At 42.9% G+C, this 25,005-nt stretch overlaps 3 protein-coding genes across 4 annotated transcripts; all 3 read right to left on the bottom strand.

Moving 5' to 3' along the window:
* Positions 1-4,943: 4,943 nt before the first annotated feature.
* LOC129588970 (mucin-2-like) lies at positions 4,944-12,618 on the bottom strand. 2 transcript variants are annotated; one of them, XM_055483405.1, is made up of 5 exons: positions 12,444-12,618; positions 12,131-12,328; positions 8,192-9,493; positions 6,774-7,498; positions 4,944-5,997 (listed from the first exon to the last, which is right to left on the bottom strand). In XM_055483405.1, the coding sequence occupies exons 2-5, from the start codon at positions 12,190-12,192 to the stop codon at positions 5,417-5,419; spliced, it is 2,670 nt and encodes an 889-aa protein (XP_055339380.1). In that variant the 5' UTR covers positions 12,193-12,328; positions 12,444-12,618; the 3' UTR covers positions 4,944-5,416. The 2 variants fall into 2 exon arrangements, with proteins under 2 accessions (XP_055339380.1, XP_055339381.1); XM_055483406.1 differs by having other exon boundaries at positions 12,131-12,278.
* Positions 12,619-12,969: 351 nt separating this feature from the next.
* On the bottom strand, positions 12,970-15,531 carry LOC129588903 (leukocyte elastase inhibitor A-like). The gene is made up of 3 exons (XM_055483320.1): positions 15,232-15,531; positions 13,887-14,646; positions 12,970-13,337 (listed from the first exon to the last, which is right to left on the bottom strand). The coding sequence occupies exons 1-3, from the start codon at positions 15,529-15,531 to the stop codon at positions 12,970-12,972; spliced, it is 1,428 nt and encodes a 475-aa protein (XP_055339295.1).
* A 4,917-nt stretch (positions 15,532-20,448) lies between these two features.
* Positions 20,449-24,388, bottom strand: LOC129588914 (serpin B8-like). The gene is made up of 4 exons (XM_055483333.1): positions 23,995-24,388; positions 22,905-23,405; positions 21,856-22,099; positions 20,449-21,290 (listed from the first exon to the last, which is right to left on the bottom strand). Exons 1-4 carry the CDS (start codon positions 24,295-24,297, stop codon positions 20,899-20,901), a joined length of 1,440 nt encoding a protein of 479 aa, XP_055339308.1. The 5' UTR covers positions 24,298-24,388; the 3' UTR covers positions 20,449-20,898.
* Positions 24,389-25,005: the final 617 nt, after the last annotated feature.

Below are 25,005 nucleotides of genomic sequence, written 5' to 3'. Positions count from 1 at the left end.
TCAGACAGATGAGTTATAACGTGTCTCTATTAGCACAAGCCAGTCACATTGCAAATTTTGTTAACAATAAGAGGATTCATTATAACAGAAAAATTTCTCTCAAGTTATCCGTTACATCTATGGTTCCAAGAATGGACACCGCATTGACCCGTTGAATTTCGATCGATAGATGCTGGCGCAAGAATTTGTGTGCTCGAGGTTCGCCCGTGTGCTGTTGCAGTCGCTTGCCGATGTCCTTTGCTAAAACGGATACCGGCTTTCCCCAAGGCCAGAGGTTTTCGAAGGCTAGCGGCGCGAAAATGTATCTGCCGTCCAGATATTCATAGTCTGTATGCATCTGCCGTCCAGATACGTCTGGTCTAAGTGGTGTTCCTGTCTTCGGCTTGGGCGGCGGCTACCGCGGCTGTCGAAGTGGCCTTGATATGCGACGGTGTTGATGCAGGCGACGTTCCATGCTAAGCACGTGCCGCATTTCAAGGCAAACGTCATACATCGGTCTAAACAGCACACAATCATGCAGGCAAACATCATGCATTTGGACGACCGGGCGGAGACTTTCCCCGGGATCTGCGCAACCACTTGATGTGGCTCCATCAGGGCCGCGTCGTCCAGGGTCCCTGGAAGGAGCCGTACGGGCTCCCGAGGACACAGCGAGTCCGCGACGGAATGTTTTCGCTGACTGCGAAGCAGACAAGAAAACGCCACCTTGGTTTATTTTGCAGTTGTGCTAGTTAGATACTACAGTTACGCTTAATGTCCAATCTATGTATACTTATTGCTAATTATCAAATCAGTATTACTTAATTCTACCTCTGGATATTACGTAATATCCAGCCCGCAGTTACGACTGCGAGCATATTTCAATATCTGCCCTCAGCGACACTATCGAATTAACCTGATTCCCGACAATTATTTACCCGTATATACATACGTATGAGCAACTGGACAGTAGCACTGTCAAGCATTTACTGTACTTTCGCCGCGATTTAGAAATTGTACAAAACGTTTGCGGATTACACTGTGACCTTCCACGATCTTGGCGGTACAGCTAAATGGTGCATCTTCCCGGCTGCCCGAGGATCCGAGGTCCAGCTGGAAAGCGTTAACGGCCGCCGGGAACGCGGGAACCGTGCCACTGAAGGTGCATCTTCATCGTTGGTTGGTCGCGGCGCCTTCAACGTCCGGGATGTCTCCTATTCTCCTAATTGACTGCATCCAGGGAGAATCCTTTTCCAAGCGGAGTAACCGCTGCCGGCGCAGGGCACTGCGGGACCGACGTGTACTAGTCGGGTGAATAATTTCTTGCGTAAAGGTACATGTATTGTACAAGCCTGTCGACCAATTCAGCATGTAAAGATACAGATATGTAGAGCGATATTTGCGCGATGCTGGCGCTTCGATGATGCCCACTGCACTACGTTGATCGCAGTGCTTAACAGCGCTTTGCAGTTAGATTGTCCCTTACTGCACCGACCGTTTTTATAGCCAGATTCCGCCAGGCAATTACATTAAATTTCTCAAATGACTTTTACTCGATAGCATCACTGATCGCCATTGTTTGGACTGTCATCAAATTTTCGACTTGGTAATAGAGTACAAGATGTGCACTGCAGTTGTATCTCGAGCTACTGTGTACATCTACTGTACATTCTACGAGTTTCTCCCGCGCCATATAATTTCTGTCGCATTAAAAAATGGCCCGGTACATAGTGTCAAAAATGGGATACATACACCAAGACATTCGCTTTCGCGCACTCTAGATTACTTTTTGTAATACTTTATGTTATTCTAAAGCTAAATACATATTATATTATGATACCATAACTCTCGTCTCTTGCACATGCAGCGAAAACATAAGTGTGTGTATCTGTATATACGAGTACCTATCAGAAGTCAACAATTATATAATTGTCACATATATGTGAATACTAACATCTTTCAGATCTTATTAATGTATTGTACATGTAGTATAGTACGTATATTGCTGGTTAATCGTTTTACCATGGCGTTTCGTTTATAGTTCTTACTCGTGGTCTGTGGCCGTTTTAGGGCATAAGAAATACATACTGTACATACACATTATTCCTATTTTTCCCACTTTATCTACCAAATATAGATATTTATCGGTTGGGTTTTCTGCTTCCTCGCGCGTATGGTATGATAGTGCCAGTGGCACTAGAGCATTCGTATCGAATTCGTTTTATTGCTTACACTGTATCAGTGTGTCGACTGCCGGTTAAAAAAAACGTGGTATACACTATACAGTACATGCATATATATATTTTAATCACAGTATTCTGAAATGACGTTTATGCGAGCAACTTACATATTGCGAGCAACCTTAACCTGTCAGGTTAAAATTTGGGTACACATCGGAGTACCACCCAGACCAGTCTTCCAATTACGAAAACGTATTAAAAAATAGAAACTAATCAAACTAAAACCAAACACTGAAAGTAAATTACTTATTATGCCACTGCTCAATCGATCATGTTTTTACATTTGATCATAGTGTGACCTTTTCATACAGGCCCGTCCCAGCACGTAACACCCGACCACCAGCGCCACGAGCGTCGCTAGCCCCGCCGCGATGACGATGGCGATGATGTAGGACGCCGTGGGCGTGGTCTCGCCGTCGCACCGCCCCGCGGACGTCGAGAAGTTCCCGTCGTTCCCCGGCGGCAGGAAGGCCTCCAACTGGAGTCCCCCGGAGATAACCAACTCCATCCCGCGGATCAACGGGATCCCCTCCAGCGTCAGGGTGGTGTTAGCGTCGCAGTGGTAGGAGGCCCCGAGGGGCGTCCGGAAGTGGTCGCCGGGGGTGGTGGCGTTGTACAGGAGCATCCCGGTGGTGTCGGGCAGCGGCAGGAAGACGGAAAGGGAAAGGTCACCGACGGACCACTCGTCCTGCAGCTGAGCGAAGGACAGGCAGAGTCTCCAAGGAGTGCTTTGGTAACCGGAGGTGCCAGTGACCTCTAATAAGGTGCAGTTGGAAGTCGGCGCGACACTTCCGGTGTCGAAGGCGAAGGTGGGAAAGGTCATGGTGGTGTTGCCGACCGTGTACACGAACTGCCACTCTCCTGTTAATACAGCACCGGTGTATTTGCAACAAGTCGCGCGACTTGTTGCAAATACGCGCCAAAATAAATACCTTTTATTAATTATTGCTTAATATTTAATAATTACCGATTCTATGTTTTATTCCTTTATATTTTATATTGATTTATTATTTTATAATATTTATTTTTGTTTATTATTTCATATTATTTATTTCGGAGTACTATTTTTTTATTTCACTTTGTTTTCATTTTTCTCACGACGCAGCAGCCTACTAAAATAGTAATACCTTTTTAGATGTTTTTGTTAAAAATATTATAGTATTTTATTCTCGCCTTTTTCGATCTGTTTTATTAATTTTTGAATTTAATTACCTTAATGTTAGTCTGTTTGGGTTTTTTTCGGCATTTTGCAAAAGGTCACCTACGCCAGATAAAGTCCGCGCGAATACAGACATTCCCGTCGTTGCTTCGGACCACATAACTAGGAACAACCACCGGCACCGGCGTCGCCGTCACCGGCACCTCCGCGGTCGTGCCCGCCGTCGGCTCCTCGCACACCTCCCCAACAAACGCCTCCCACGTGACCTCCGTCAGGGTGACCTTCAGCTCGGCCACACTGGGCACCACGACCCCCTCGGGATTGGCGTTGAGCTCCACGACCACCTCCGGACTGTGGAAGGTCGCGCCGAAGGGCCTCACCGCCAGCGCCAGGTCGCCGGCCTCGCTGAGACGGTCGCGGGTGTCGGCCGCCCCCGGAAAGCGGCTGCTGTTGAGGGTGTAGCGCAGCTGGACGGTGTCCAGGTAGTAGATCGAGTCGGTGTCGTTGCCGGTGGAGCCGTTCCTGGCGAAACGGAGCTCCAGGAGCCAGTCGGGCAGGAAGGTGTCCAGGGCCAGGGTGGGCGTGGCGCCGCACCGGGAGCGGTCGGGATGGACGCGGCCGGTGTTGAGAAAAGGGAGGTTGACGGTGGTGTCCTGGTAGCCACCGTAAGTCATGTCCAGAAAGGTCACCGAGACACCTATAAAATGAAACAAAAATTAAACAAAATTGAATAAATCGAAATGAAACGGAATTAAACAAGTAAGGTAAATAAACAAATAAACAGTTTAACTTCATAAAAATGAAATTAAATAAAAATAAATTAAGACAAATAAAAAATGAAATAAATGAAATTGAGTTCCAAAATATTAATAAAAAACTAATTAAAAACTTGAATGAGAAATATTTTATTCAAGGTTAATTATTATTTTTTAAATAAAAAAATTAAAAAGAAATAGATAAAGAATATTTAAAATAAATAAATAAAATTGATTTTCAAAAACTATAAATCAAAATCAAATAAATCAAAAGAAATTGTGCGAAAATTTGATTAAAAATTAATATTCTAGGTTAATCATTTTTCGATTTTTGTGTAATACTGAGGCTGAAGTTGGCGGTGATGCAGAGCGTCCCGTTGGCATCCATCACCCGGTACATCTGCCACGGAGCCGGCGTCGGGACGGTCGCGGTGCTGCTGGGAATCACCGTCGTCGTGATGTTGTCATTGCTAGGTTGCGTTACTCTGTAAAATATACTTGTATTAAAAATAGAGTAACTATTCTGTATTGCAGTTTTTTCCTGATAATGATATTTTCTGATTTCAGCGAGGCCAAATTGATGACCGGTATTTTGTCAAAAATCCAGTCCATATTTTAATGAAAAAAAATGTCGCATAAAATGGGATGTTTTCGGATATTAATATATAAAGATACACATATATTTTGGATATTAATATATTTTTCGGATATTTGTTTTTTGGATATTAATTATCGCAAAATTAATGATTTTATTTGTACTTAATATGCGTGATTTTTTACTGCAGGTAAAAAAACCCCGTAAAGTCGGAATAAAATTTCTATTTAATATTTATTATGAGCAGCACGAACCACCACACACGCATTAGCAAAAAACGAGGAATATCATTATACGTGGAATACCTAATACACATCATCATTCATCATCGATCAAAAACACAGAACATTCAATTTTTTTGGTACGCCGATCCGAAATCAAATCCGAAAAAAAAAACAGAAGAACACTAACGTATGTCCAGGCGATAAATATGAATTATAGTTACAATCGAAATAAAAGACAAAATTACAACGCGAGCGACACGAAAACCGGATAGAGAAGGAGAACAAACAGTCAACCAAAACGACGAAATCGAACAGAGGAGAAAACTCGGAAAGCCCATTTGATTGTTTTTGCAACTTGCCGTCAAAAAGCCGCATGTTTTCCGCACACTGTATTTTTTCCGCGGATTTTTGTAATCAGTATTTATTTTCTGCATTTTTTCCGCGGCATTTTTGCGGAATCCGTTCTACATGCTCTCGTAGCCGCGCGCCCGATTCCTCCGTCGCCCGATAACATAGGCAATCAGCACAATAATCACCAGGGCCGCCAACGCGCACCCCACGGCGATGGGGACAATCTCCGAGGTATCCCCGCCGTCCGCGGCGCACTCCTGCTCACTGCCCAGCGTCCCGTTGACCATGAACGCCTGCACTTTCACCTGCGCCAACTCCACATCCAGCTCCTTGAGCGAATGCCCCGAATTCGTCGTATTCAACGCCCATTTCGTGGCGGCGTGGCAGACGTACGACCGTCCCAGATCCGCCGTGAAGTCCTTCACATCCGTCTGCAGATAATACGGGCGGGTGTCGTTGGCCGCCGGGTAGTTGGAGAGATTGTACTGCAGGTTGATGTTGGTCAGGTAGAACTGCGTGGGGGTGTGGGTGAAGTTGAACATGAGAATCCAGTCGGGGAAGAAGTTGTGCAGAGCCAGGATGGAGGATTCGTTGCCGCAGCGCGACAGCGTCTGGTCTACGGTGGCGTTGTTCAGGTTGTTCTGCGTATCGGTCATCACGGCGCCCGAGTGGTTGAAGTACTGGATGATCATCGCTACACGGAGGAAATGATGCATTATCCCATTATTCCTTCACTAATTATTTATTCCAATGTTTATTCCTATTGTTTCGACAACAAACTATTGCTTTAATTATTCTGATTTATTTTCGAGTAGCCAAAGCCCGTAAATCAAATATTCATGATTATTTATTCTATTTTTTTATTCGTATTGTTTCGACAACAAATTATTGATTTTATTATTTTGATTTATTTTCAAGTAGCCAAGCCCGTAAACCACATATTCATAATATTTATAATTATTTATTCCATTTTTTATTCGTAACGTTTCGCCAACAAATTATTGATTTAATTCCATCTATTTTCGAGTGGCCAAGCCCGTAAACCAAATATTCATAATATTCATTATTATTTATGCTATTTTTTATTCGTATTGCTTCGAGTTTCGACAACAGATTACTGATTTGATTTAATTTATTTTCGGGTAGCCAAGCCCGGTACAAAATGAAACATTATTAATAGGGACAACATTAAAATATTACTAATTACTCCCCAATCCATTATTACTGCACAATTAATCACCCATGCATTACACTAATAACTTAGAAATTACTGATAATAATTAGCGATTAATTAGAAATTCACTCGCAATAAATAGCCAGTAATTTAAAAGTAAATAACAGTGATTATAATTCCCGATTGAACTAGTTACTTCACCACCAATAAATGGCTAATAATCAATAAATACAAATAATGCGTAGTAATCGATACATAGTGATTTCTACTGAATGTCACGCATGTGGCTGACTTACTCATATCGAACGTGGCCTGCAGACACACGACACCACCCTCCGTCACATTGTAGACGGGCAACTGCACCGGTTTCTTGGTGGAGGTGACGGGCATGGGCGTGGTGGTCGGCACCAAATCCCCGGGGCACACATCCGCCGCATCATCAAACGTCTCCGTCTTACTCATCCTAAACGCCTCCAACTTCACTCCCGTCATCATCACCCCGACACTCTTCTTCTCCCGGGTCTCCGTCAGACTGGCCGGGACGCCCGAATCACACTTCAGGTACATATGCCCCCCGATCCTCACCACGACCCCGTCGCTGACCGCCGTGCGGAGGTTCCCCAGCTTCTCGTCCATCGTGGCCTCCGGGAAGTACTCCTGATCGTTCAGATCATACTCCAGGGTCACCCGGTCCACCGCCGTCTTCCCGGTGGTGTTGTCCGTCTGGAAGTCCAGGGTGAGGTTGTAGCGGTAGGTGGTGGCGTGGGTCCAGGTCAGAACGAGGCGCTGGGTGGGCACGGTGGTCCCGGCGTTGCAGAAGGACCGTCCGGTGTCGACGGAGAGCATGGAAGTGTCCGGGAGGGTGAAGGTGGTGTTGCGGTTGTAGAAGGCCTTGGTCTGGGTGTTGGTGGCGTTGTAGGTGATTAAGAAGGTGGCGTTGAGGGTCGACAGGATGCACTGGTCGCCGGTGGCCGGGTCCTTCACCATCCACTGGGCTTTCGGGCCAGGTTGGGGGGTGGTGCTGCAAATAAATGAATAAATATTAAAAATGGTGGAAAAATTAATAAATCACGTGGGAACGGCGCAACATAGGGGGAACTAACGAAAAGACGTAACGCTTCCATAAAACGCAACGAAAAAAATAAAAAATATTCGGCAACAATACAGATACGATGCTTAAATAAATCCGCAATAAATATTACGCCCACAGATCTCGCAACAATCCTACGCAAAATAAATCGGTAATAAATACTGAGCAAAATAAATCGGCAAATAAATTCCGCGCTAGCAATAAGCGCAGAAAGCCCTGTACAAAAATTAAGCAGCATAGTGCTTTGCCAGATTCCTATCATTTTAAAATAATTTTAAATGAGTTTCGAGCGCAAATAAATCGGCAACAGCGAACAAAATTACACTACGCTAATTGCGCTAAGAAAATGCGCAATTTAACCTGCAAAGCAACACGCAGTAAATTATTCCAGCAATTTCTATAAATAATTAAATTCAGCTATAAATCATCGACACACGCAGCGCAACGAAAATCCTAAAATATTCCCTACATAATTACTAAAATTAAATAATAATTACTAAAAATTCCTAATCACAATTTACACGCAACGGAAGACAGCAATTCGGGGGATGCGCACAAATAAGGGGCTGAACAAGCACGAAACGAAGAAGAACCGTCCAATCATCGCGAACACCGAAAGACTACCTCGCCGCCGTGGTCACGGTGGTGCTGGTCAAATCCTGCGGGCACACCTGCTCCTTATCGTCGAACGTACTGGTATTACTCATCCGGAAGGCCTCAAACATACTGTAGAACGTCGTCACGCCCACGGGCAGCATCTCCTTCGTCTCCTTCAGCTTCGCCAACAACCCGGTGTTGCACCGCAAAAACATGCCGCTCTCGATCACCGCGACCGTCGCATCACTGGACGCCACGCGCACCGGCCCGTACGTCGGGTCCATCAACGCGTTGGGGAAGTTGGCAGCGTCCCGGAGGTCGTAGACCACGGAGACATGGGAGATCCCGGTGGTCCCGTTGGCCTGCTTCTCGAAGAGGAACGACAGCATGTACTGATAGTTCCCTTTGGTGGTCCATTGGAGGACGATAGCCTGGTTCTCCGTGGTGTTGTAGACGGTGCTGTTCATGCAGGAGCTTCCGGGAGCGATGGTCAACGTGGAGTTGGCCGTCCCGATGGTGGTGGTGGCCGTGTAGTTGGCCGTGCCGTTGTTGGCGGTGTACTGGATGTCCAGGAGGGCGATGAAGCTGGCCAGGACGCATTTGGACGTGTTGGAGGGGTTCTGCACCCACCAGTCGGCCGCTGGACCTGGCGCGAGGGTCGTGGACATAGTTGTTGGCATGGAGGTGGTCGAGGTCGATGTGGTGGTGGTCTCGGTGGATGTGGTGCTCGTTTCGGTCGTGGAGGGTGTCGAGACCGTCGTGGGTTGGTCATCGGCGCAGGACACCACGGGGTCCACCCAAGTAGCGTCGCTTCCCATCCGGAAGGCCTCCACCTTGACGTTACTGAACACGACGTAAGCCGGGCCGTCGCCAGCAATCAGCGTCACCTTCTCCCGCGATAAACACTGCCAGGTGTTGTTCTGTTTGACCACCGGCACCAATTCCCCAGTGGTATGGGCCTCGCGGGTCTTCGGGTCAACGGCCAGCGGGAACGTCACATTGTCGGCCAGATCGTACTCCACTGACACCTTTTCGATAGTGTACGTGGCGTTGAGTGCAGTGTAGGTGAAGTGGACGGTGAGGTTGAAGGGCTGCGCGCCGGGGGTCTTGGCCGGCCACGTGATAACGAGATCCTGGGCGGTGGGGTCGGGGGGCGAACAGACGCTGCGCGGGGACACCGTGGCGGTACTGGGCACCGCCAGGGTCACGTTGGTCTGATAGGGTCCCGCCCGTTGGGATGCCTCGGCCCAGTAGGAGATGTTAAAGTCTGCGTTAAACTCCGCTAGTATGCATACGTTACCGCCCTGCTCCACCTGCCATGTGGTCATACTAGAAACAATTCAGTAATATTTATTTATATAAAAAACGAGGAATATTTCTCATAATTCTACAACGTTAGCTTTTATTACTTTTACGTCGCGACATTACAGTCATGAGTCAAATCACTACGGCCATCATTCTACAACGTTGTACGAACATCATTCATTCTATTATTTCATTTCATTTCTATTTGATTTCTCAATTATTATGTCAAATTAGTGTGTCTGCTCGGATTACCTATCTTCCTCAATGCTCGTATTTTATACATTTTTCATATATTTTTAATTACTGAAGGACTGCGTGGTATAAATAAAAGTCAATCTAATCCACAGTTTCTGTTAACAGGATTTTTACGCCAGCACATTTCTCACAACTCTGAAATACGTCAGATTACGATATGAAATTCCATAATGCGATTTCAGAAAATAAATCGTTAACCTGCCACGACTTTGCGTGGAATTGCTTATCGTTAATATTATCGTCAACAGACTATGCAACTCGTGACCAGCGGTCAACAGTCGTTTCAACCGCGAAACTGGTCGGTGTATCTGTAAGTACTTGGTATTTACTTCGCCGCGAGCGCCACGAGATGATTATTCACCGGCAATTCTCGATTCTCCATCGTACCAGAGAGCAGACAAAAATACCGGGAAACAACATCCATCGTATTTCAAATGAAATCAACAGCGAAACTATCGATCCAAAATTTTACAAAATTACAGGAAATCCCAGTGTAAAACCCACCGGTAAAATGAGAACTCTGTTGTTTATTCCCTAAATTATTAATATGTTTATTTTACGTAAGGTCTTCAGAAAGCTTAAGAAACAAATCAAACAATTTTCTAAATTAACTGTCTAACAATTTTATGTAATAAAATAATAACTTCTCCAAACTATTTTTGCTGGAAGACAATTACTGATTATTTACTATCAAATTAATTAACAGAAAACATTACCGGAAAATTAATGGACAATTTATTACACTAGTTCACTAAATTCTTAATTATTTAGCGGTTCAGGCATTTTTCAAAAATGTCCACGTCATTGGGCGCGAGCGATACGATCGCAGCCGGAAATGACACGCATAAGCACGTTCCCCAAACTGGCTTCCTTATCGTCACGAAATTCACTATTTTTCACCGCCGCGGAATGCGCCCCGATGAGCACAAAAACGCGCGGATGAGGACACATTCATTTTCCTGTTGGTGAATCAGCTCGAGCACTAAATCGTCAGCACACTACCCGCCGCAGGCATGTGATGAACAGCTTCATATCGCTATTTATTCCAATAATGACAGCATAAGGAAAAACGCCTCCCGTACACGTTTACACCCTACGTGTGCCTTGTGCATATTTTTAATCAACAAATATCCCCATAAAACTGTCAGAAATTCCACCTGAAATCGGCGCAAACTGATAACGCGCCGTAATCGTCAACCCACGAAGAATCGGCCCTCATCGCTGCAGCGAGCAAACATCACATGACCCTCACATTATGCACCAGCAGCCATCCAAAACCATGAATAATGCATTTTGGAAATTAACCATGAATTACTGAATATTCTTTTATAAATCAAGGAAAAATTACACAACCAAAATTTACATCATAAACCGAGAAAATACTCTAAAAGTTATCTACATTATTTTTTTAATTATCTACACGTATCACACCCTCTGAAAAAATTCATATCAATATCATTACACCAGTAAACAAAAAAATAACAAAATGAATAAAAAATTCCCATTTAATTACCATAAATGAGAACGTTGTTAAAAAATTAATTTAATGAGCTTTTAAATTGGTGTAAAATCGGAGAAAGGATTGTAATAAACTATCAAAATTAATTAGAAGATCATTGGTCCATATTCAATAATATATCAATGTACAAAAAAAGAAAAATCAATTCCAAAATGATCGCTATTCACCGCTTTTTCATCTCATTCATTCTTTGAGACAAGTGGAAAATTCCCGCTTTCATTCATCCGCCTCAACCCCTCCCCCTGACTACAACGGCCTGCACGCTCCGCGACCCTGCACGGGACAATGTCCTGAAACTTCCGGAAAAGTAGGTCAACGGTATCTGCGACGCGGGGAACGTAGGAAGTGCAAACAAAACCATCTGGATAAATTACCAGCGCAAGAAAACACTAGAATGATCATAATACATCTGTAATGATTCAACTAAAACGCTACTGCGAAATCCCTGTACTAGGCTGCATCAGCTGACGAAGGTCAAACAGGTTTCAAAATTCAACAGTCGCAATAACTCTCAAATCTGAGCGGAGCCAAGCACGAACCAACATTTTGCTATCGAAATTTTATCATTAAATTTGTATTCCGAAAATTTTGTATCAATAAAAGTTACAAAACCATCAAAATCTGAAAACAACAGTTGGTAAATATTCCGGAAAAGCACAGTCATTCAATTTCTTCAAAATCAACAAATTCCGCTGGGTAAACACCACGCGACTCCAGAATACCCTGTTCACACTCTTTGTACCACACTCAACCAAACAGATTTTCCCTGAATGAGCACAATTTTCAAACGATTTTGTTTACGTTCAACAGCTCCAATCAAACTCTCGGCCTGCCAACTCCAGAAAACGGGTTTTTTACTTTCGAAAAAACATATTCCTAACACTTACTCTGAGGATACTAAGAGGAAGCCCGAGGAGGCGAGGAGGACGAAGGTGAGAAGCGAATCCATGGTTGACGAACTCGCGTGAGGTTGTCTCCTGTGCAAATTCTTCCTCCAACGAATGAAGGTCAAACCGCTGGCTGAATCGTGGGCTTCTAAGGCGGAAAAATTATCGTCAGGGTTCTTTAATACTTTAACGACAAATCTGGAAAATGGGGGAGGCTATTAAGTTGATTTCCACAGCCAAGAATTAATTTGAAGACACGGCGATAAAGTGCAAAGCAGCGTTATGACTCGGTTATCCGTGCACGCTCTTTTACCTTTGCCTGATTGCCTATCAGCAGGTTATACAGCGCACTGAATGACACTTTCCAAAGGCTGGCTGAAGATCCACGCCGATAAGAAGGAGATTCCACGAATAACAGTTTTGATAACGGAAGAGAGAAAATTTCTAAACGTCGCGCATACCAAAACTGGAAACTGTGAGCTGTATGTATTTTGCGTTCACGCTGATGGCACGCATCGGCTCTGTCATGATCAGGCATTTCCACGAAGACGTCACATTCCAACGCCATTTTCAGTGGAAGTGTAAATTTGGAATTGCTGGCAGACGTCACGCTCCAATACCATTCCAGATGGAGTTGTGAATTGGAATTGCTTGCAAACGTGTTCGTTCATGTTTATTCTCGGCTGTTTTCGGCTCAGAAACGGTTTTTTGCATGATTTTATTTTGTTATTTTTATTTAACTGGTAGATAATATAGTAAACATATTGCTTATTAATTTCATGCACAAATATGGCAAATTACAGAACAAACAAATTTTATTAGCGATACTCGATCGTATGCTACATGGAACCGGTTCGTTTGCGCCCGATCAGTCCCGTCTCGTTTTCCAGCCAGTCTTTGGATTTTTGCCACAGCGCTTTCAGCGGCGTTGTCGCGGATTGTTTCACCGGTAGATCGCGGGTCTGTTCGGCGGCAGAGAGGTCCACCACGCGGCCAATAAAGAGAATCATCCCGGAGAGATTGTGGCGGACGCAGAAGATGAACGGGCGGTCGGCGTGGAACGTAACGGTCTCGGTGGCGGTGGACCGTAGGCTGCGCCGGACCGGTGCCACATCGCCGCTGTTGGCGCGCCGCCGTCCGTAATAATCGTCGTCGTCTTTGTTGGCTTCGTTGAAGAATTCCGCGCTCGTGCCATTTTCATTGATGCCTGTAATAAATCGAAAATGTATCATTGATTTTCACAGAAATCAGGAAATAAATAACCAGAAAATTAATAAACTGCAAAGTACAATTTTTGATGGAATAATTTATTTATATCATTTACAAATAACCGGAAAATTGGCAACTACAGAATTATTACAGAATAATACAGTAATATTTAAAGAAACAAGGAGTCAGTAAAACATTAAACCAACTAAATTTATGCCTGTAAAGGGAGATTTATTTTTCCGTAATTTTTAGCAGCCTGCAAAATACATATGTACTTGAAAAATGAAATAAAAAGTGAAGTAAAACTCTAAATGAATAATTTTATATCCAAGATCTATAATGAAATAAAGAGTCTTCAGATTGAAATTAAAATAAAAATTGAAATAAAATTCAGCAGATGTATAAATCAAGAAACAAAAATACGAGTACAATTAAAAAATTGTTTAAAAAAATTTAATTTATTGAAAAGTAAAATGAATTGTAACTAATATATTACAATAAAAAAATTAAAAACGGAATAAAATAAAAATCAGAGTAAAAATTTTACCGAACGAGCATTTGTGATACGCGCCGGTCAAGCGGAAATTGTGCACCGGCTCATTGACGATCCTGGACAAATCCGCGTTCTCGGGATTATTCACGCCCAACTTCCCAAAAAAATCCTTCAAATCGAACGTATGATCGATCTCAAACACGGGCACCCGCACATCCACCTTCCTCAACGTCTTCTGAATCCCCATATTCTTGAAATCCTCCAAACTGAACCTCTTCACCAGCTCACTCAACGTCACCCGCTTCCCGGTTTGCGTCTGACACGGCAGAATCAGACACAGTGACGCCTCATTATTGGCATACGGAATCTCCAAATACTGATAACACAACCGCCCCTCCTGGTAGTACGGCAGATGCATGGCTTCGCACGTCAGAAACGGCGTCCGCACACGGGTGCCGTCGAGATTGGTGAAGTCTTGCAGCTGTACGTCCTGCTCGGTGAAGGCTTGCTGCCACCGCCCGCGGACGGAGGTGACGCTGATCAAGAACATATTGGTCAGTTCTTCGCTGTGATCGACCTGTGTCAACGGTGGTAGGGCTTCGGTGATTTGGCCGCGGGTGTTGCGCTGCACCCACGTGTTGATGTCGCTGCGGAGACGCTCGAAATCCTCGTCATCGTCCATCCCGGCGATCTCGCCCACGTCCACGCTGAAGGATTTGGCGTTGTGGAAGAATTCTGTTGTGACGCGCAGGCCTTTGCGGAAGAAGGCACGATGGGCCAGTACTAGCTGGAACGGCGAACGCATCTGCATGTCCTGGAAGAAAAATCGTTTCTTTTCAAAAATTATAATGAAAAAATAGAATTTACTAAAAAGTATTCGCTGGCAGTTTCATTACACTGAAACTATTTTGAAAAATAATTTCAAGTTCAGAGATGTTCGGATCACGGCTTATTATTTTAAGACAGATAAAGAAATTTAAAAAAAAATACAAACATATAAAATAAAAACATTTTATAACTAAAATAAATATAAATAGAAAAGGTCAGTTTACACTAGAGAAAAAATACAAATTCGGAGAAGGCCAATGCACGTTTTGAAAATTATTTTTTTCGTAATTAATCTTAGTTTTTATTGACGCATTTTTTTATTTTTTCTACTTCCTTTAATCAGTTTTAAATATTTTAAATATGGTTTTTCTTTCCGTAAGGAAATAATTCCAGTAACCCAGAGGTTTAATAAATTTTTTTAGTAGTTTAAAAAATCAAAAATAATTACAAAAGTTAAAAAGTTTCTCGAAAATTCAAGCAAATAACTTGAAAAATTATTTTCCGGCAAATTGTTTTTCTGCATATTAATAAATTAATTTTAAATAATAATTTTTGGATATCAGATACGTACGTGCAGCGGAAAATGTTCATCGGCGCGTTTGGTGAGATGGGCGACCGCCTGGCGGAAGGCGATGGTGATGAGTTCGGGGGTGCAGCGCGCCTCGAACAGTTTATCAAAATGCAGGATACTGGCCAGCTTGTCGGCGGTCTTTCCACCCGATCCAACGTAAATCAGACCGGCAGCGGCAGCGGCCGCGAAAATGCCGACGACAAAGTTCTGATTAATCCCCTCCTCGTCGTCGACGATTTTCAGGGTGGCGCGGAACATGTCGAAACCCAGCCGCATCACCGGACTCCGCAGCTGCTCCATAATTTTTTTATAAAAATAAAATACCATAAAAAAATCCCAGTTAAAACAGAATTTATTAAAAACAATATCACTCTTATATAATAAAAATTCCCAATAAAATAAAAATCATCTTCCTTAAAAGTCCAATAATAATTCCTGGTTATCGGTCGCAAAAAAGTTGCGATCGGCCGGCTAATAATTAGAAAGTATGCTCCGCTGGGAATAAATAAATAAAGCCGGCAAAAAATCAAAGTTGGATGGAGAGGTTTTACAGATAATAGTAAAACATCACATTTGATGACTCGTGTAAATTTAGTGAATTGTCCGTCAATTACGCCGCACTCTGGAGAAAATAAACTGCACCACTGAAACACTGATTCAGCGAACCGGGAAAATGGTGCTGCTAATCGCACCCCAAAACAGTGCCATGACTTGTCGCTAGAGGCTATGTTCCGTCGCTATTACTTTAAAAGCTAATAGCAAAAATCCCTGTGCACTGTTGGTGCGCGTGTTAAGTAAAAGAAGACCCGCGGGATACACAACAACATGTCAAGTTTTTTTCAACAAACAAAAAATTTGCCGGCGTATTTGTGGTACACTCGTGTGTTATAACAGATTATTTTAACGACGTCAACTACGCTGATACGTTTTCTATATAAAAACAAAACAAAAACAATTCCGGGGGAAAAAATAAAAATTAGGTGTATAAAAATTATAATGTAAAAATTAGGTATTTAAAAAATTAGGAATATAAGATTACATGGAGTATATATAAAAAGAGTTGGGTACATCAAAATTAGACATATAAAAATTCTTCGATTAGGTACAAACAATTTTGCGAAAAATTACAGCAATACAGTATTACAAATTTACTGCAGCGATTTTGTGCTGAATATAATTGAATATTTTAATAACTTGATTTGCTAGCAAGAAAATAATCACTCTGTCCAGTACGTACTCGGTACTCGTCTATAGCACGCACAACATGTTTTCGATCGCGAGACTTTACGGATCTTAGCACAACAATTTGTACAAACATATAAACTGCATGTACAGAACTAGCAAAAATTGTACAAATAAAAGTAAAACATAACTGCGGCCTTATTAATTCTTCAGAAAGCTAAATAAATGATATAGTATCCACATAACCTTTAATAAGTATCATGGTATGAGTACAAACTATGCACCATAACAAAGCAGCATTTACAAAAGAAACACTTCCTCTATGCTATCCTGATCGGGGATCGTACCTATTACACAAATCGCGTTTCCCCGTTGTATTTTGCATAGATATTCGCTGTTTAAAAAACTCCTTCTCCCGCTTGTGGCCAGTTGAAGCCACTATACCGTATCCACTAGCTTTTTAGTACCGTCTCCAAAAGGTCCGTAAATTTCGAAGGCTGCAGCAACGAAAGCGTATCTTGTTAGCATCCAAGCGTGTTTCGCAAGTTTCTTCTTTTCAGCGAGTTCGGCTGCTGCGCCGGCATTTACGGAAGTGCGGTCGATATAGTAATTTTTGCTACATGCTCTCGGTTCTCTTTCGCCCAGTTAAAACCACCCTCCTTCTCCAGAAACTCGACTTCGCTTGCTGCAGGAACCCCCACGGATCGTGTGGCGCAGGTTGGGCGATCGATGCCGGCATCGTCCGTCCTCCGAGCGCTGCGCGCCGGCCGTCGGCTTGCAGTCCACGACGCGGCCGCAGCACAGCAGCATGCCATTGGGGTTATGCCGCACCGCGAATTGATGAAAAGGTACTGGGCATGAAAGGTCACCGGGTCGGACAGGGTTGATTTCAGGCGGCGCTGCACCGGCGCCACGCTGCTTACGGAGTGGCTCCTCCCACGGGCACCGGCGGCGGAGTTTTCTTTATCGAAAAAACCATATGCGCCGCAGGTTTTGGCCGTCAGATATTCGATATAGATAATTATACGAGCAGGCCCGCGCTTGCATCTTTTGGGTAGGGGGGGCGGAAGGCCGCCGGGGGGCGGCGTGGAGCCCAAAAATCGCCGGGGGGGCGGCCCAAATTTTGGAAATCCGCCCGGGGGCGGACTATTTTTTCAAAAAAATTTTAATAAAAAAATTTCAAAAAATTAGAAAAAAGCTTAAAAAAGTGTACAAAATACGAAAGAATGATAATAAGTTTAAAAGAAACCTAAAAACTTGAAAAAAACGCAATTAATATTTTTAAAAAATTCGAAAAAATCAAAAATTATTAAAAATTTAAAGCGCCCCCCTGGCGGCTCGGCTGCGCCAAGTTTAAAAGTCCGCCCCCCCCCGGCGGCGCCAAACCGAGACTGGTGCGGGCGGGCGCCCCCACCGCCCCCCTCCAACGCGGGCCTGTATACGAGCACTTACACCACCATCACCGGCATTTCCTTTGCGTATCCGGTATTGTGGGCGGATGGGCTTTCTTCTTTCCTCGGTACTTGTACATCGATAGCTGTATCTGTACTTGGTGAAGGCGCCGATGCTTCTCCCATATCTGGCTGTCGTCTCCTATTAAGGCGACTGTTATCCGAAAACACCAATGTGGAAAGGGCAATATTCGCGGTGCCCTTTTCACACAAATGTTTGCGGATTGTCGAAAATCAGAATACAGGCCTGCCGGGACCGCCTCCGAAGGCTGTAACGGTGACAAAAAAGTATCACTGCTAATAATAAAATTATTATTATAGTGACAACGACGCCATATGCTGGGCAGTTCTCGATCAATGGTCCATATCACATACCGTCGTTGTTGTAATGTTTATTACGAGTATTAGAAGCTACAGACTCCGGCTAAATATCCCACCGCGGTCATAAGTTCGTTCCACCATCTTAAGGAAGATAACCCACTCTTTACCCACAGTGTGCACAGAGTGGATGCGGAAATAGGTAGGTTTTCCAATCGGTACGGTTACCGCTCATTTTGACGCGCTGGAAAATAATGCACAAATTTAACGTGAAAATTATTAGGAAAATTCTCTCTGGTGTACCGAAATCACTAGAAGTGAAGGAGACACAAAACAAACGATTTTTACAAAGCGCCTGGACAGTACGTAATAACTGCGTGCCCCGATTAGCAAGTTACAACTCAAATACTGACTACTTGAGCAGCAACTATTTGCTGCAAACTTGCCAATCTAATTAATGCAATTAAAAATACCACGCCGGCACAATTTATGTTTTGCTATCCTGTGAAAATCTGACAGCAAAAATTACCACTTAGCAAAAATTAACAGTAAAACTACCACTTCAAAATAAAAAAAAAAACAAGGTACTCGTATGTCGTATAATACGAGTACTTTGTTTCCACAATCTCCATACCGTTGTCTGTTAAATACAACATGATCATGAATTAAAAGCGTTCCGAAATACACAGCATTCCTGATCAAGATTTAAACAAGAACACAGCAAGCCAGTCTGTTTACACAACAAAGTTCAGTACACCCACATCGGTTGGATGCAGGCAACATCTGCATGTTAATGATTTTAATCAACCAACAGCTCTTTTGTTGATATTACAGCGCCTTAGTTAGATCAAAATTGGTTTCTTTTAAAAAAAATACATACACTTTACAGATACATACAACATGTTCACGTTTCAAGAAACCGCGAAATTTGCGCGGCAATTTGTACACACATATGCTGCTGCTATACAACATTATGTGGTAAATGATGTTCTCAGTTTATAAACAAGCGAAAACTGTATAAATAAAGATTAATACGAAAGTAAGTACACTGTATTGCTGTACACTACATTAACAATTTTTAGAAATCGCAATTAATGATAATGATTGAAATGTTACGTTATAAACTCCACTAGCGTTACGTGCTGCCCCTCGCACTGTACGTAGCTAAGTCTAACGTAGAAATCCCGACGTGGATTTTGAGACTTTATTTACGAAACACAATTCAAGTGACTGCTAGATGACTTCCAGTGGACTAAACCGGAGTGGACCATCTAGCATTGGCAAGCTTGGCGCTTATATAGCCACATTCGGGTAAACATCGACATTAAGAAACTTCTAGAAACTTTTAAAGCCATAGATCACTCAATTAAGAACATTAAAACGACATAACAAGAGATACAGAGAAGACTGGAAATCTGTCGATTCTGGTCTTATCAACTTATGCCCAAATATAGAACTAATTGATATTCTCTGTTCTCTTTGTGGCTAATGATTTTGTTTACGCCAGGCTGGATCTTAATATAGCTCGCATGGGGCTGTGCGGCTGGTCACATTCCTCCCTTCTTAAAGGGTTTGGCCCTCCAAACCAAGACGTACGGCGAGGGAAAAAAGTATAGGCAACCTTTGTTGTTGTACTTGTTTCTCCCAGTGACCTTTCTGGAATACTCTGTGGTAAATCCGCTCATCCTATCCACGCTTACAAACTCCTCGTAGGCAAGACCACTGGGCCATTCATCAGGCTTCACAGCTGCAGCATCCTGTACTCGGGCTTCCGGTGTCCGTTGCAAACGCCCTCTCTGGCTGCCAAACGCGACACACTCCTCGAGACGGTAACGGAACTCATCCTCTTCAGGGATGTCCGACAAACTGCTGGTTCCCTCCAGCCCTCGTCTCGGCATAATGCCCATACAAAAGTTACTGCACTGGACAGAACATCCAAATTCCCGTAGGTCAGCGACTTTATCGCGCCATTTACAGAACCATTGGCATAGACTGTGCGGCATAACCGTTCCCACTTCATCTTGTATCCACAGAGCAAAGGTCAGCCTTCTTAACTGGGCGGAACGATGACCTCTTATATCCTCTCGTATGTTAAACAAACGCTTTTCCATTACGCGCCATGTTCCGTTGCGCGCTGTCCGCTTGGTTGCCGGGTCAACACTACTGGTTCCGACAGTCCACAATCGCATCCTTCGTTGAAGATGCATCGTTGGCAATATTCCGTTTGATAATCCGTATCCCGTGTTCCACGGTTTCGGCACCAAATGTTACGTTATAAACTCCACTAGCGTTATGTGCTGCCCCAGGCACTGTACGTAGCTAAGTTTAACGTAGAAATCCCAACGTGGATTTTGAGACTTTATTTACGAAACACAATTCAAGTGACTGCTAGATGACTTCCAGTGGACTAAACCAGAGTGGACCCTCTAGCTATTGCAAGCTTGGCGCTTATATAGCCACATTCGGACAAACAACCACATTAACAAACTTCTAGAAACTTCCAAAGTCTTACATCACTCAATAAGAACATTAAAACGGCATAACAAGAGATACAGAGAAGACTGAAAATCTGTCAATTCAGATCTTATCACCTTATGTCCATATATAGAACTATGTAACTGATATTCTCTCAGTTCTCTTTGTGGCTAATGATCTTGTTTACGCCAGGCTGTATCTTAAAATAGCTCACATGGGGCTGTGTGGCTGGTAACAATTGCTACAGGGTCTCGGTGCGTTTCCGTCCAATTAAGCCGCGCTCCTTTTCCAGAAAATCTTTGGCCCGTTGCAGGAATCCCCGCGGATCGTGCGGCGCCGGTTGGGCGTCGGTGCGCGCGAAGCCGGCGTCGTCCTCCGGGCGCTGCGCGTCGGCCGCCGGCTTGAGATCCACGACGCGGCCGCAGCATAGCAGCATGCCTGTGGGGTTGTGCCGCACCGCGAAGATGAAGGGATACTGGGCGTGAAAGGTCACCGGGTCGGACAGGGTCGATTTCAGACGGCGCTGCACCGGCGCCACACTGCTTACGGAGTGGCTCCGCCCCCGGGCGCCGGTGCCGGCGGCAGAGTCCTCTTTGTCGAAGAAGTCCGCGCTGCTTCCTTTTTCATCGATTTCTGGAAAGGATTCCACACAACGTCAGTACAACGTCGCCAATCATAATTATTTTTACTCAAATACGTACTTGATTTTTTCATTTGTACAGTAATTCTACTAACTGATACAAATAATGTCCTTAACATTTAAATAAAACGATAGTTACTTGTAAAAAATAAATCGATACCTATTTTAAAAACATTTATTTAAAAAGCTCAATTACAAAATAAAATTGGATAATATTACTGTTGAATAAATTGGATATTCTAAAATTTAGATCAACAATCAATTAATGCAATTACTAGGCCAGATTATTTTTCCAAATTATCGCCATTCATTTCACGGATATACTCTTATTTTTAACTGTCTAACATTTATGTACTGTACATGTGCTCCAGTTTTTAGTACTTTGTAGTAAAAAATGATAATACTAAATACTTTTATTTACCTTTTTATTAATAAAAATTATTAAAATATTATGCATTTATGATTTAGAGAATTTTTTAAATCTATAATTCTAAATTTCTGAAGTTACGTAACTTCAGATGTTAGGCGTATAATGCAATATTAAACATGTAAGGTCACCGAAGGTGCATTTATGGTAGGCGCCGGTTAAGCGGAAGGAATGCAGCGGTGCCTGGACCATCCGCGAAAGGTCATCATCCTGCTGGCTCTCCACGCCGATGCGCTCAAAGAACTCCTTGAGATTCAGCACATGCTCCACGCGGAACACCGGTACCTTCAGATCCACCTTGCGCAGCCGCTTCTGGTTGCCAATCTTCGTCAGATCGCCGTATTTTATCCTTTTCAACATCGTCGCCATCGACACCTTTGGCGGAAAATAGCTGTACTCGTGGGGATTAGTACTGTACGTATTTTATGGCTTTACTCGCACTTGGTGTTATCCCTTGTACATTCTAGAATGTTCTCTATTATTTTAGGTTAAGCTTTGGTTTCTACACAGATACGCCTTACGCCTATTTAAGTCGGTGATTGGCAGTACTTTGGGGATCATCAGTGCCATCTGAGAATTAAGGAAAATGGACTGGTACATACTGCCAAAAATGGCATACATACACTAAACCTTTCGCTTTCGCGCACTCCGAATCCCTTTTTTGTAATACTTTATGTCATTCTATAGCTGAAAGATTTGTATACATTGTTCTAAAAACCGTTTGGGCGCGCAACATCCGGTTGCCGAGATATGGCGAATAAAATGAGCGAAAAGTTTAAAGGCATTGTTTTGTACCAGAAGTCTGGTTATTACCCGATCTTCTTGGAACTTTGCTGTAAAAGATACATTGTCATAAAGTCGAAACTGAACCAATATCAGATTCATATAGCAATTTTTTCCGATTTGAAAATGAATTTTAAAAATGTTTAAATTCATTTTAAAATTAAAAAAAAAATTTTATTTTAAAGCGAAAGTTTTAGTGTATATATCCCATTTTTGACACTATGCACCGGGCATTTTCCTTAAAATTATCTTCGAAAATGCAGATTCTCGCTTCGCGTAGATTCATAGACTTAGCTATGGCATGTTGAGATTATCAGCTCATACTCTGTCGTTTAGTAGGTCGGTAGCAAAGATTATTACGGTAATTATTCCTATCGCGTACTCGTCTCTCGGTTACCTTGGTCGGCTCCAGAGGCATGCACAGCGCCAGCGACGCCTCATTCTCCGCGTACGGGACCTCTACGTAGCGGACATAGGCGTCCTCGTAGTACGGCAGATGCACCGACCGACAGCTGATAAAGGTCACCGGCACCGTCGTCCCGTCCAGATTGTGGAAGGTGTCGGAGTGGAGGCAGTCCGGGGGGAAGGGCTCTTGCCAGCGGCCGCGCAGGGAGGTGACGCTGATGAGGAACATGTTGGTCAGGGCGTCCTGCTGCTGCTCCAGCGCCAGGGCCGGCAGGGCCTCGGCAATCTGGCCGTGTGTGTTCTTGGCCACCCAGGCGTTGATCTCGCGGCGGAGGGTCTCCATGTCCTGCCCGTCGCTCAGGCCCTCGATCTCCCCGACGTCCAGGTTGAAGGCGGCCGCTTTGTTGAAGAACTCGGAGGTCACCTGGACACCTTTGCGGAAGAAGACGCGGTGCGCCAGGACTAACTGGAACGCTGTAGACAACTTCCCGTCCTACAAAAATGTATTTAGCTCAAATTTTAATTTTTTAAATCACAAGCAGAACCATGCATTTAGATTTAATATACGAATTGTGTTTAACTTACTATGCACACATATTAAGTTGTTTACTACATATATAAGAGTTGTCCTTTAAAAAAATGATAATTGCAATTATTTAACACAATAGAAAAATATTTAATTAAGTAATGATGAGCAACTGAATAAAAAAATAAAAAAAAATTAAATAAGCCTGAATAAATTAATTATCTAAACAAATAAAAATGATAACCTTAATAAATAAATAATTTATTGAAAAGTATTGTAAAATAAATTCATTTCTTTGAAGTATATGTCGCCAATAACAAAAATGTAACGGCTAAAAAAGCCTTTTTCTCAGCAAACTGCCAAAAAACTAAAGGTTTATAATTTTTCATTTTTACGGAACATAATTCTTACATTAGCAGTTTACCATAATGATTGTCTTCGGCAATAAATTAATATTATTAATGAGTTTTATTATTTAATTTGTTGGCATAATATTATTTAATTTATTTAATTTGTTTACACCCATAAATGACATAATGTTTATGACATCGATGACCTGCATGGGAAAATGCCGATCGGGCCGTTTGGTCAGCGCGCTGACCGCCTGCCGGAAGGCGATGGTGATCAGTTCCGGTGTGCAGCGATTTTCAAACAATTTATCAAAATGCAGAATCCTGGCTAAACGGTGGGACGCTTTTCCGCCGGATCCGACATAAATCAATCCGGCGGCCGACGCCGTGGCAAACGTGCCGAAAACGAAATTCTGATTGGGACTCTCCAGTTCCTGATCGATATAATGGATCCCGGCGTGCAGCATCTCATATCCCAGACGCTCCACCGGACCGCGTAACTGCTCCATTCCAAATAAAAAAATTAAATGATCAATATTCCCAATATTCCACCGAATAAAATGCTGATAATAAATTGTGTGGTATTATTTTTGGTGTGTTTGTGTGTCTAGACCATCGTCAACGAGAGGCAGAATGTAAACACGGAATCTTACATTTTTCCGCTAATTACCCAAGCCGGTACTATGGCCCGCCCGGGGCGTCAATTAGGATGACAAAGCATGCGCTATCGATAGAGAAATCTCCATTGTTTGACATAAAACATAAACACTGTTTGTGCTTCATATGCTCATATGTACTGGAAACCATAACAAAGGTCACCGGCAACATTTTTATTCAATTTGGCGCGCTTTTTATTGTCATGATCTCGCTTTACATTCTAAAGGTCATAAACATATGCCGTGCCAAAGTTTTTCCCGATATTATTGTGATCGATCAAGTTTTTTTCATTTATTATGTTTTTGCTAATTAATATTTTAAAAATACAATGGGTGCATTTATTTTGTAATTTTATAATTTTTTCATAGTTTTATTTTTTCAGGGCAGCTTATTTCCACGCCAAAGTTTTATGCGGCATTAACGTGATGGTATAAATTTCTTATAATGCGCTATTTATAAATATTTTTCAATTTTCTTAATTTTTTAAAATACATAATTGTTTGTGTCAGTTCGTTTTTAAGTTTATAATCAGCATTTTTTGCATTTTTATTTTTATTCAT

This window comes from Paramacrobiotus metropolitanus, unplaced genomic scaffold (genome assembly GCF_019649055.1).
Source record: "Paramacrobiotus metropolitanus isolate TYO unplaced genomic scaffold, Prichtersi_v1.0 Parri_scaffold0000032, whole genome shotgun sequence".
NCBI classification, from domain to species: Eukaryota; Metazoa; Tardigrada; class Eutardigrada; order Parachela; family Macrobiotidae; genus Paramacrobiotus; species Paramacrobiotus metropolitanus.
This window is presented reverse-complemented; position numbering and strand designations above follow the sequence as displayed.

Excerpts from the sequence above, each read along its gene's own strand:
- LOC129588970 (XM_055483405.1), bottom strand. The coding sequence starts at position 12,192 with ATGGATTCGCTTCTCACCTTCGTCCTCCTCGCCTCCTCGGGCTTCCTC. Across the intron at positions 9,494-12,130 it reads TTCCTCTTAGTATCCTCAGA|TATGACCACATGGCAGGTGG; the intron begins GTAAGTGTTAGG and ends AATTGTTTCTAG. Across the intron at positions 5,998-6,773 it reads GCAGGCCACGTTCGATATGA|CGATGATCATCCAGTACTTC; the intron begins GTAAGTCAGCCA and ends TCCTCCGTGTAG.
- LOC129588903 (XM_055483320.1), bottom strand. The coding sequence starts at position 15,531 with ATGGAGCAGCTGCGGAGTCCGGTGATGCGGCTGGGTTTCGACATGTTC. Across the intron at positions 14,647-15,231 it reads ATGAACATTTTCCGCTGCAC|GACATGCAGATGCGTTCGCC; the intron begins GTACGTATCTGA and ends TTTTTCTTCCAG. Across the intron at positions 13,338-13,886 it reads GTATCACAAATGCTCGTTCG|GCATCAATGAAAATGGCACG; the intron begins GTAAAATTTTTA and ends GATTTATTACAG.
- LOC129588914 (XM_055483333.1), bottom strand. The coding sequence starts at position 24,297 with ATGGAGCAGTTACGCGGTCCGGTGGAGCGTCTGGGATATGAGATGCTG. Across the intron at positions 23,406-23,994 it reads ATCGGCATTTTCCCATGCAG|GACGGGAAGTTGTCTACAGC; the intron begins GTCATCGATGTC and ends ACATTTTTGTAG. Across the intron at positions 22,100-22,904 it reads TGCCTCTGGAGCCGACCAAG|GTGTCGATGGCGACGATGTT; the intron begins GTAACCGAGAGA and ends TTTCCGCCAAAG.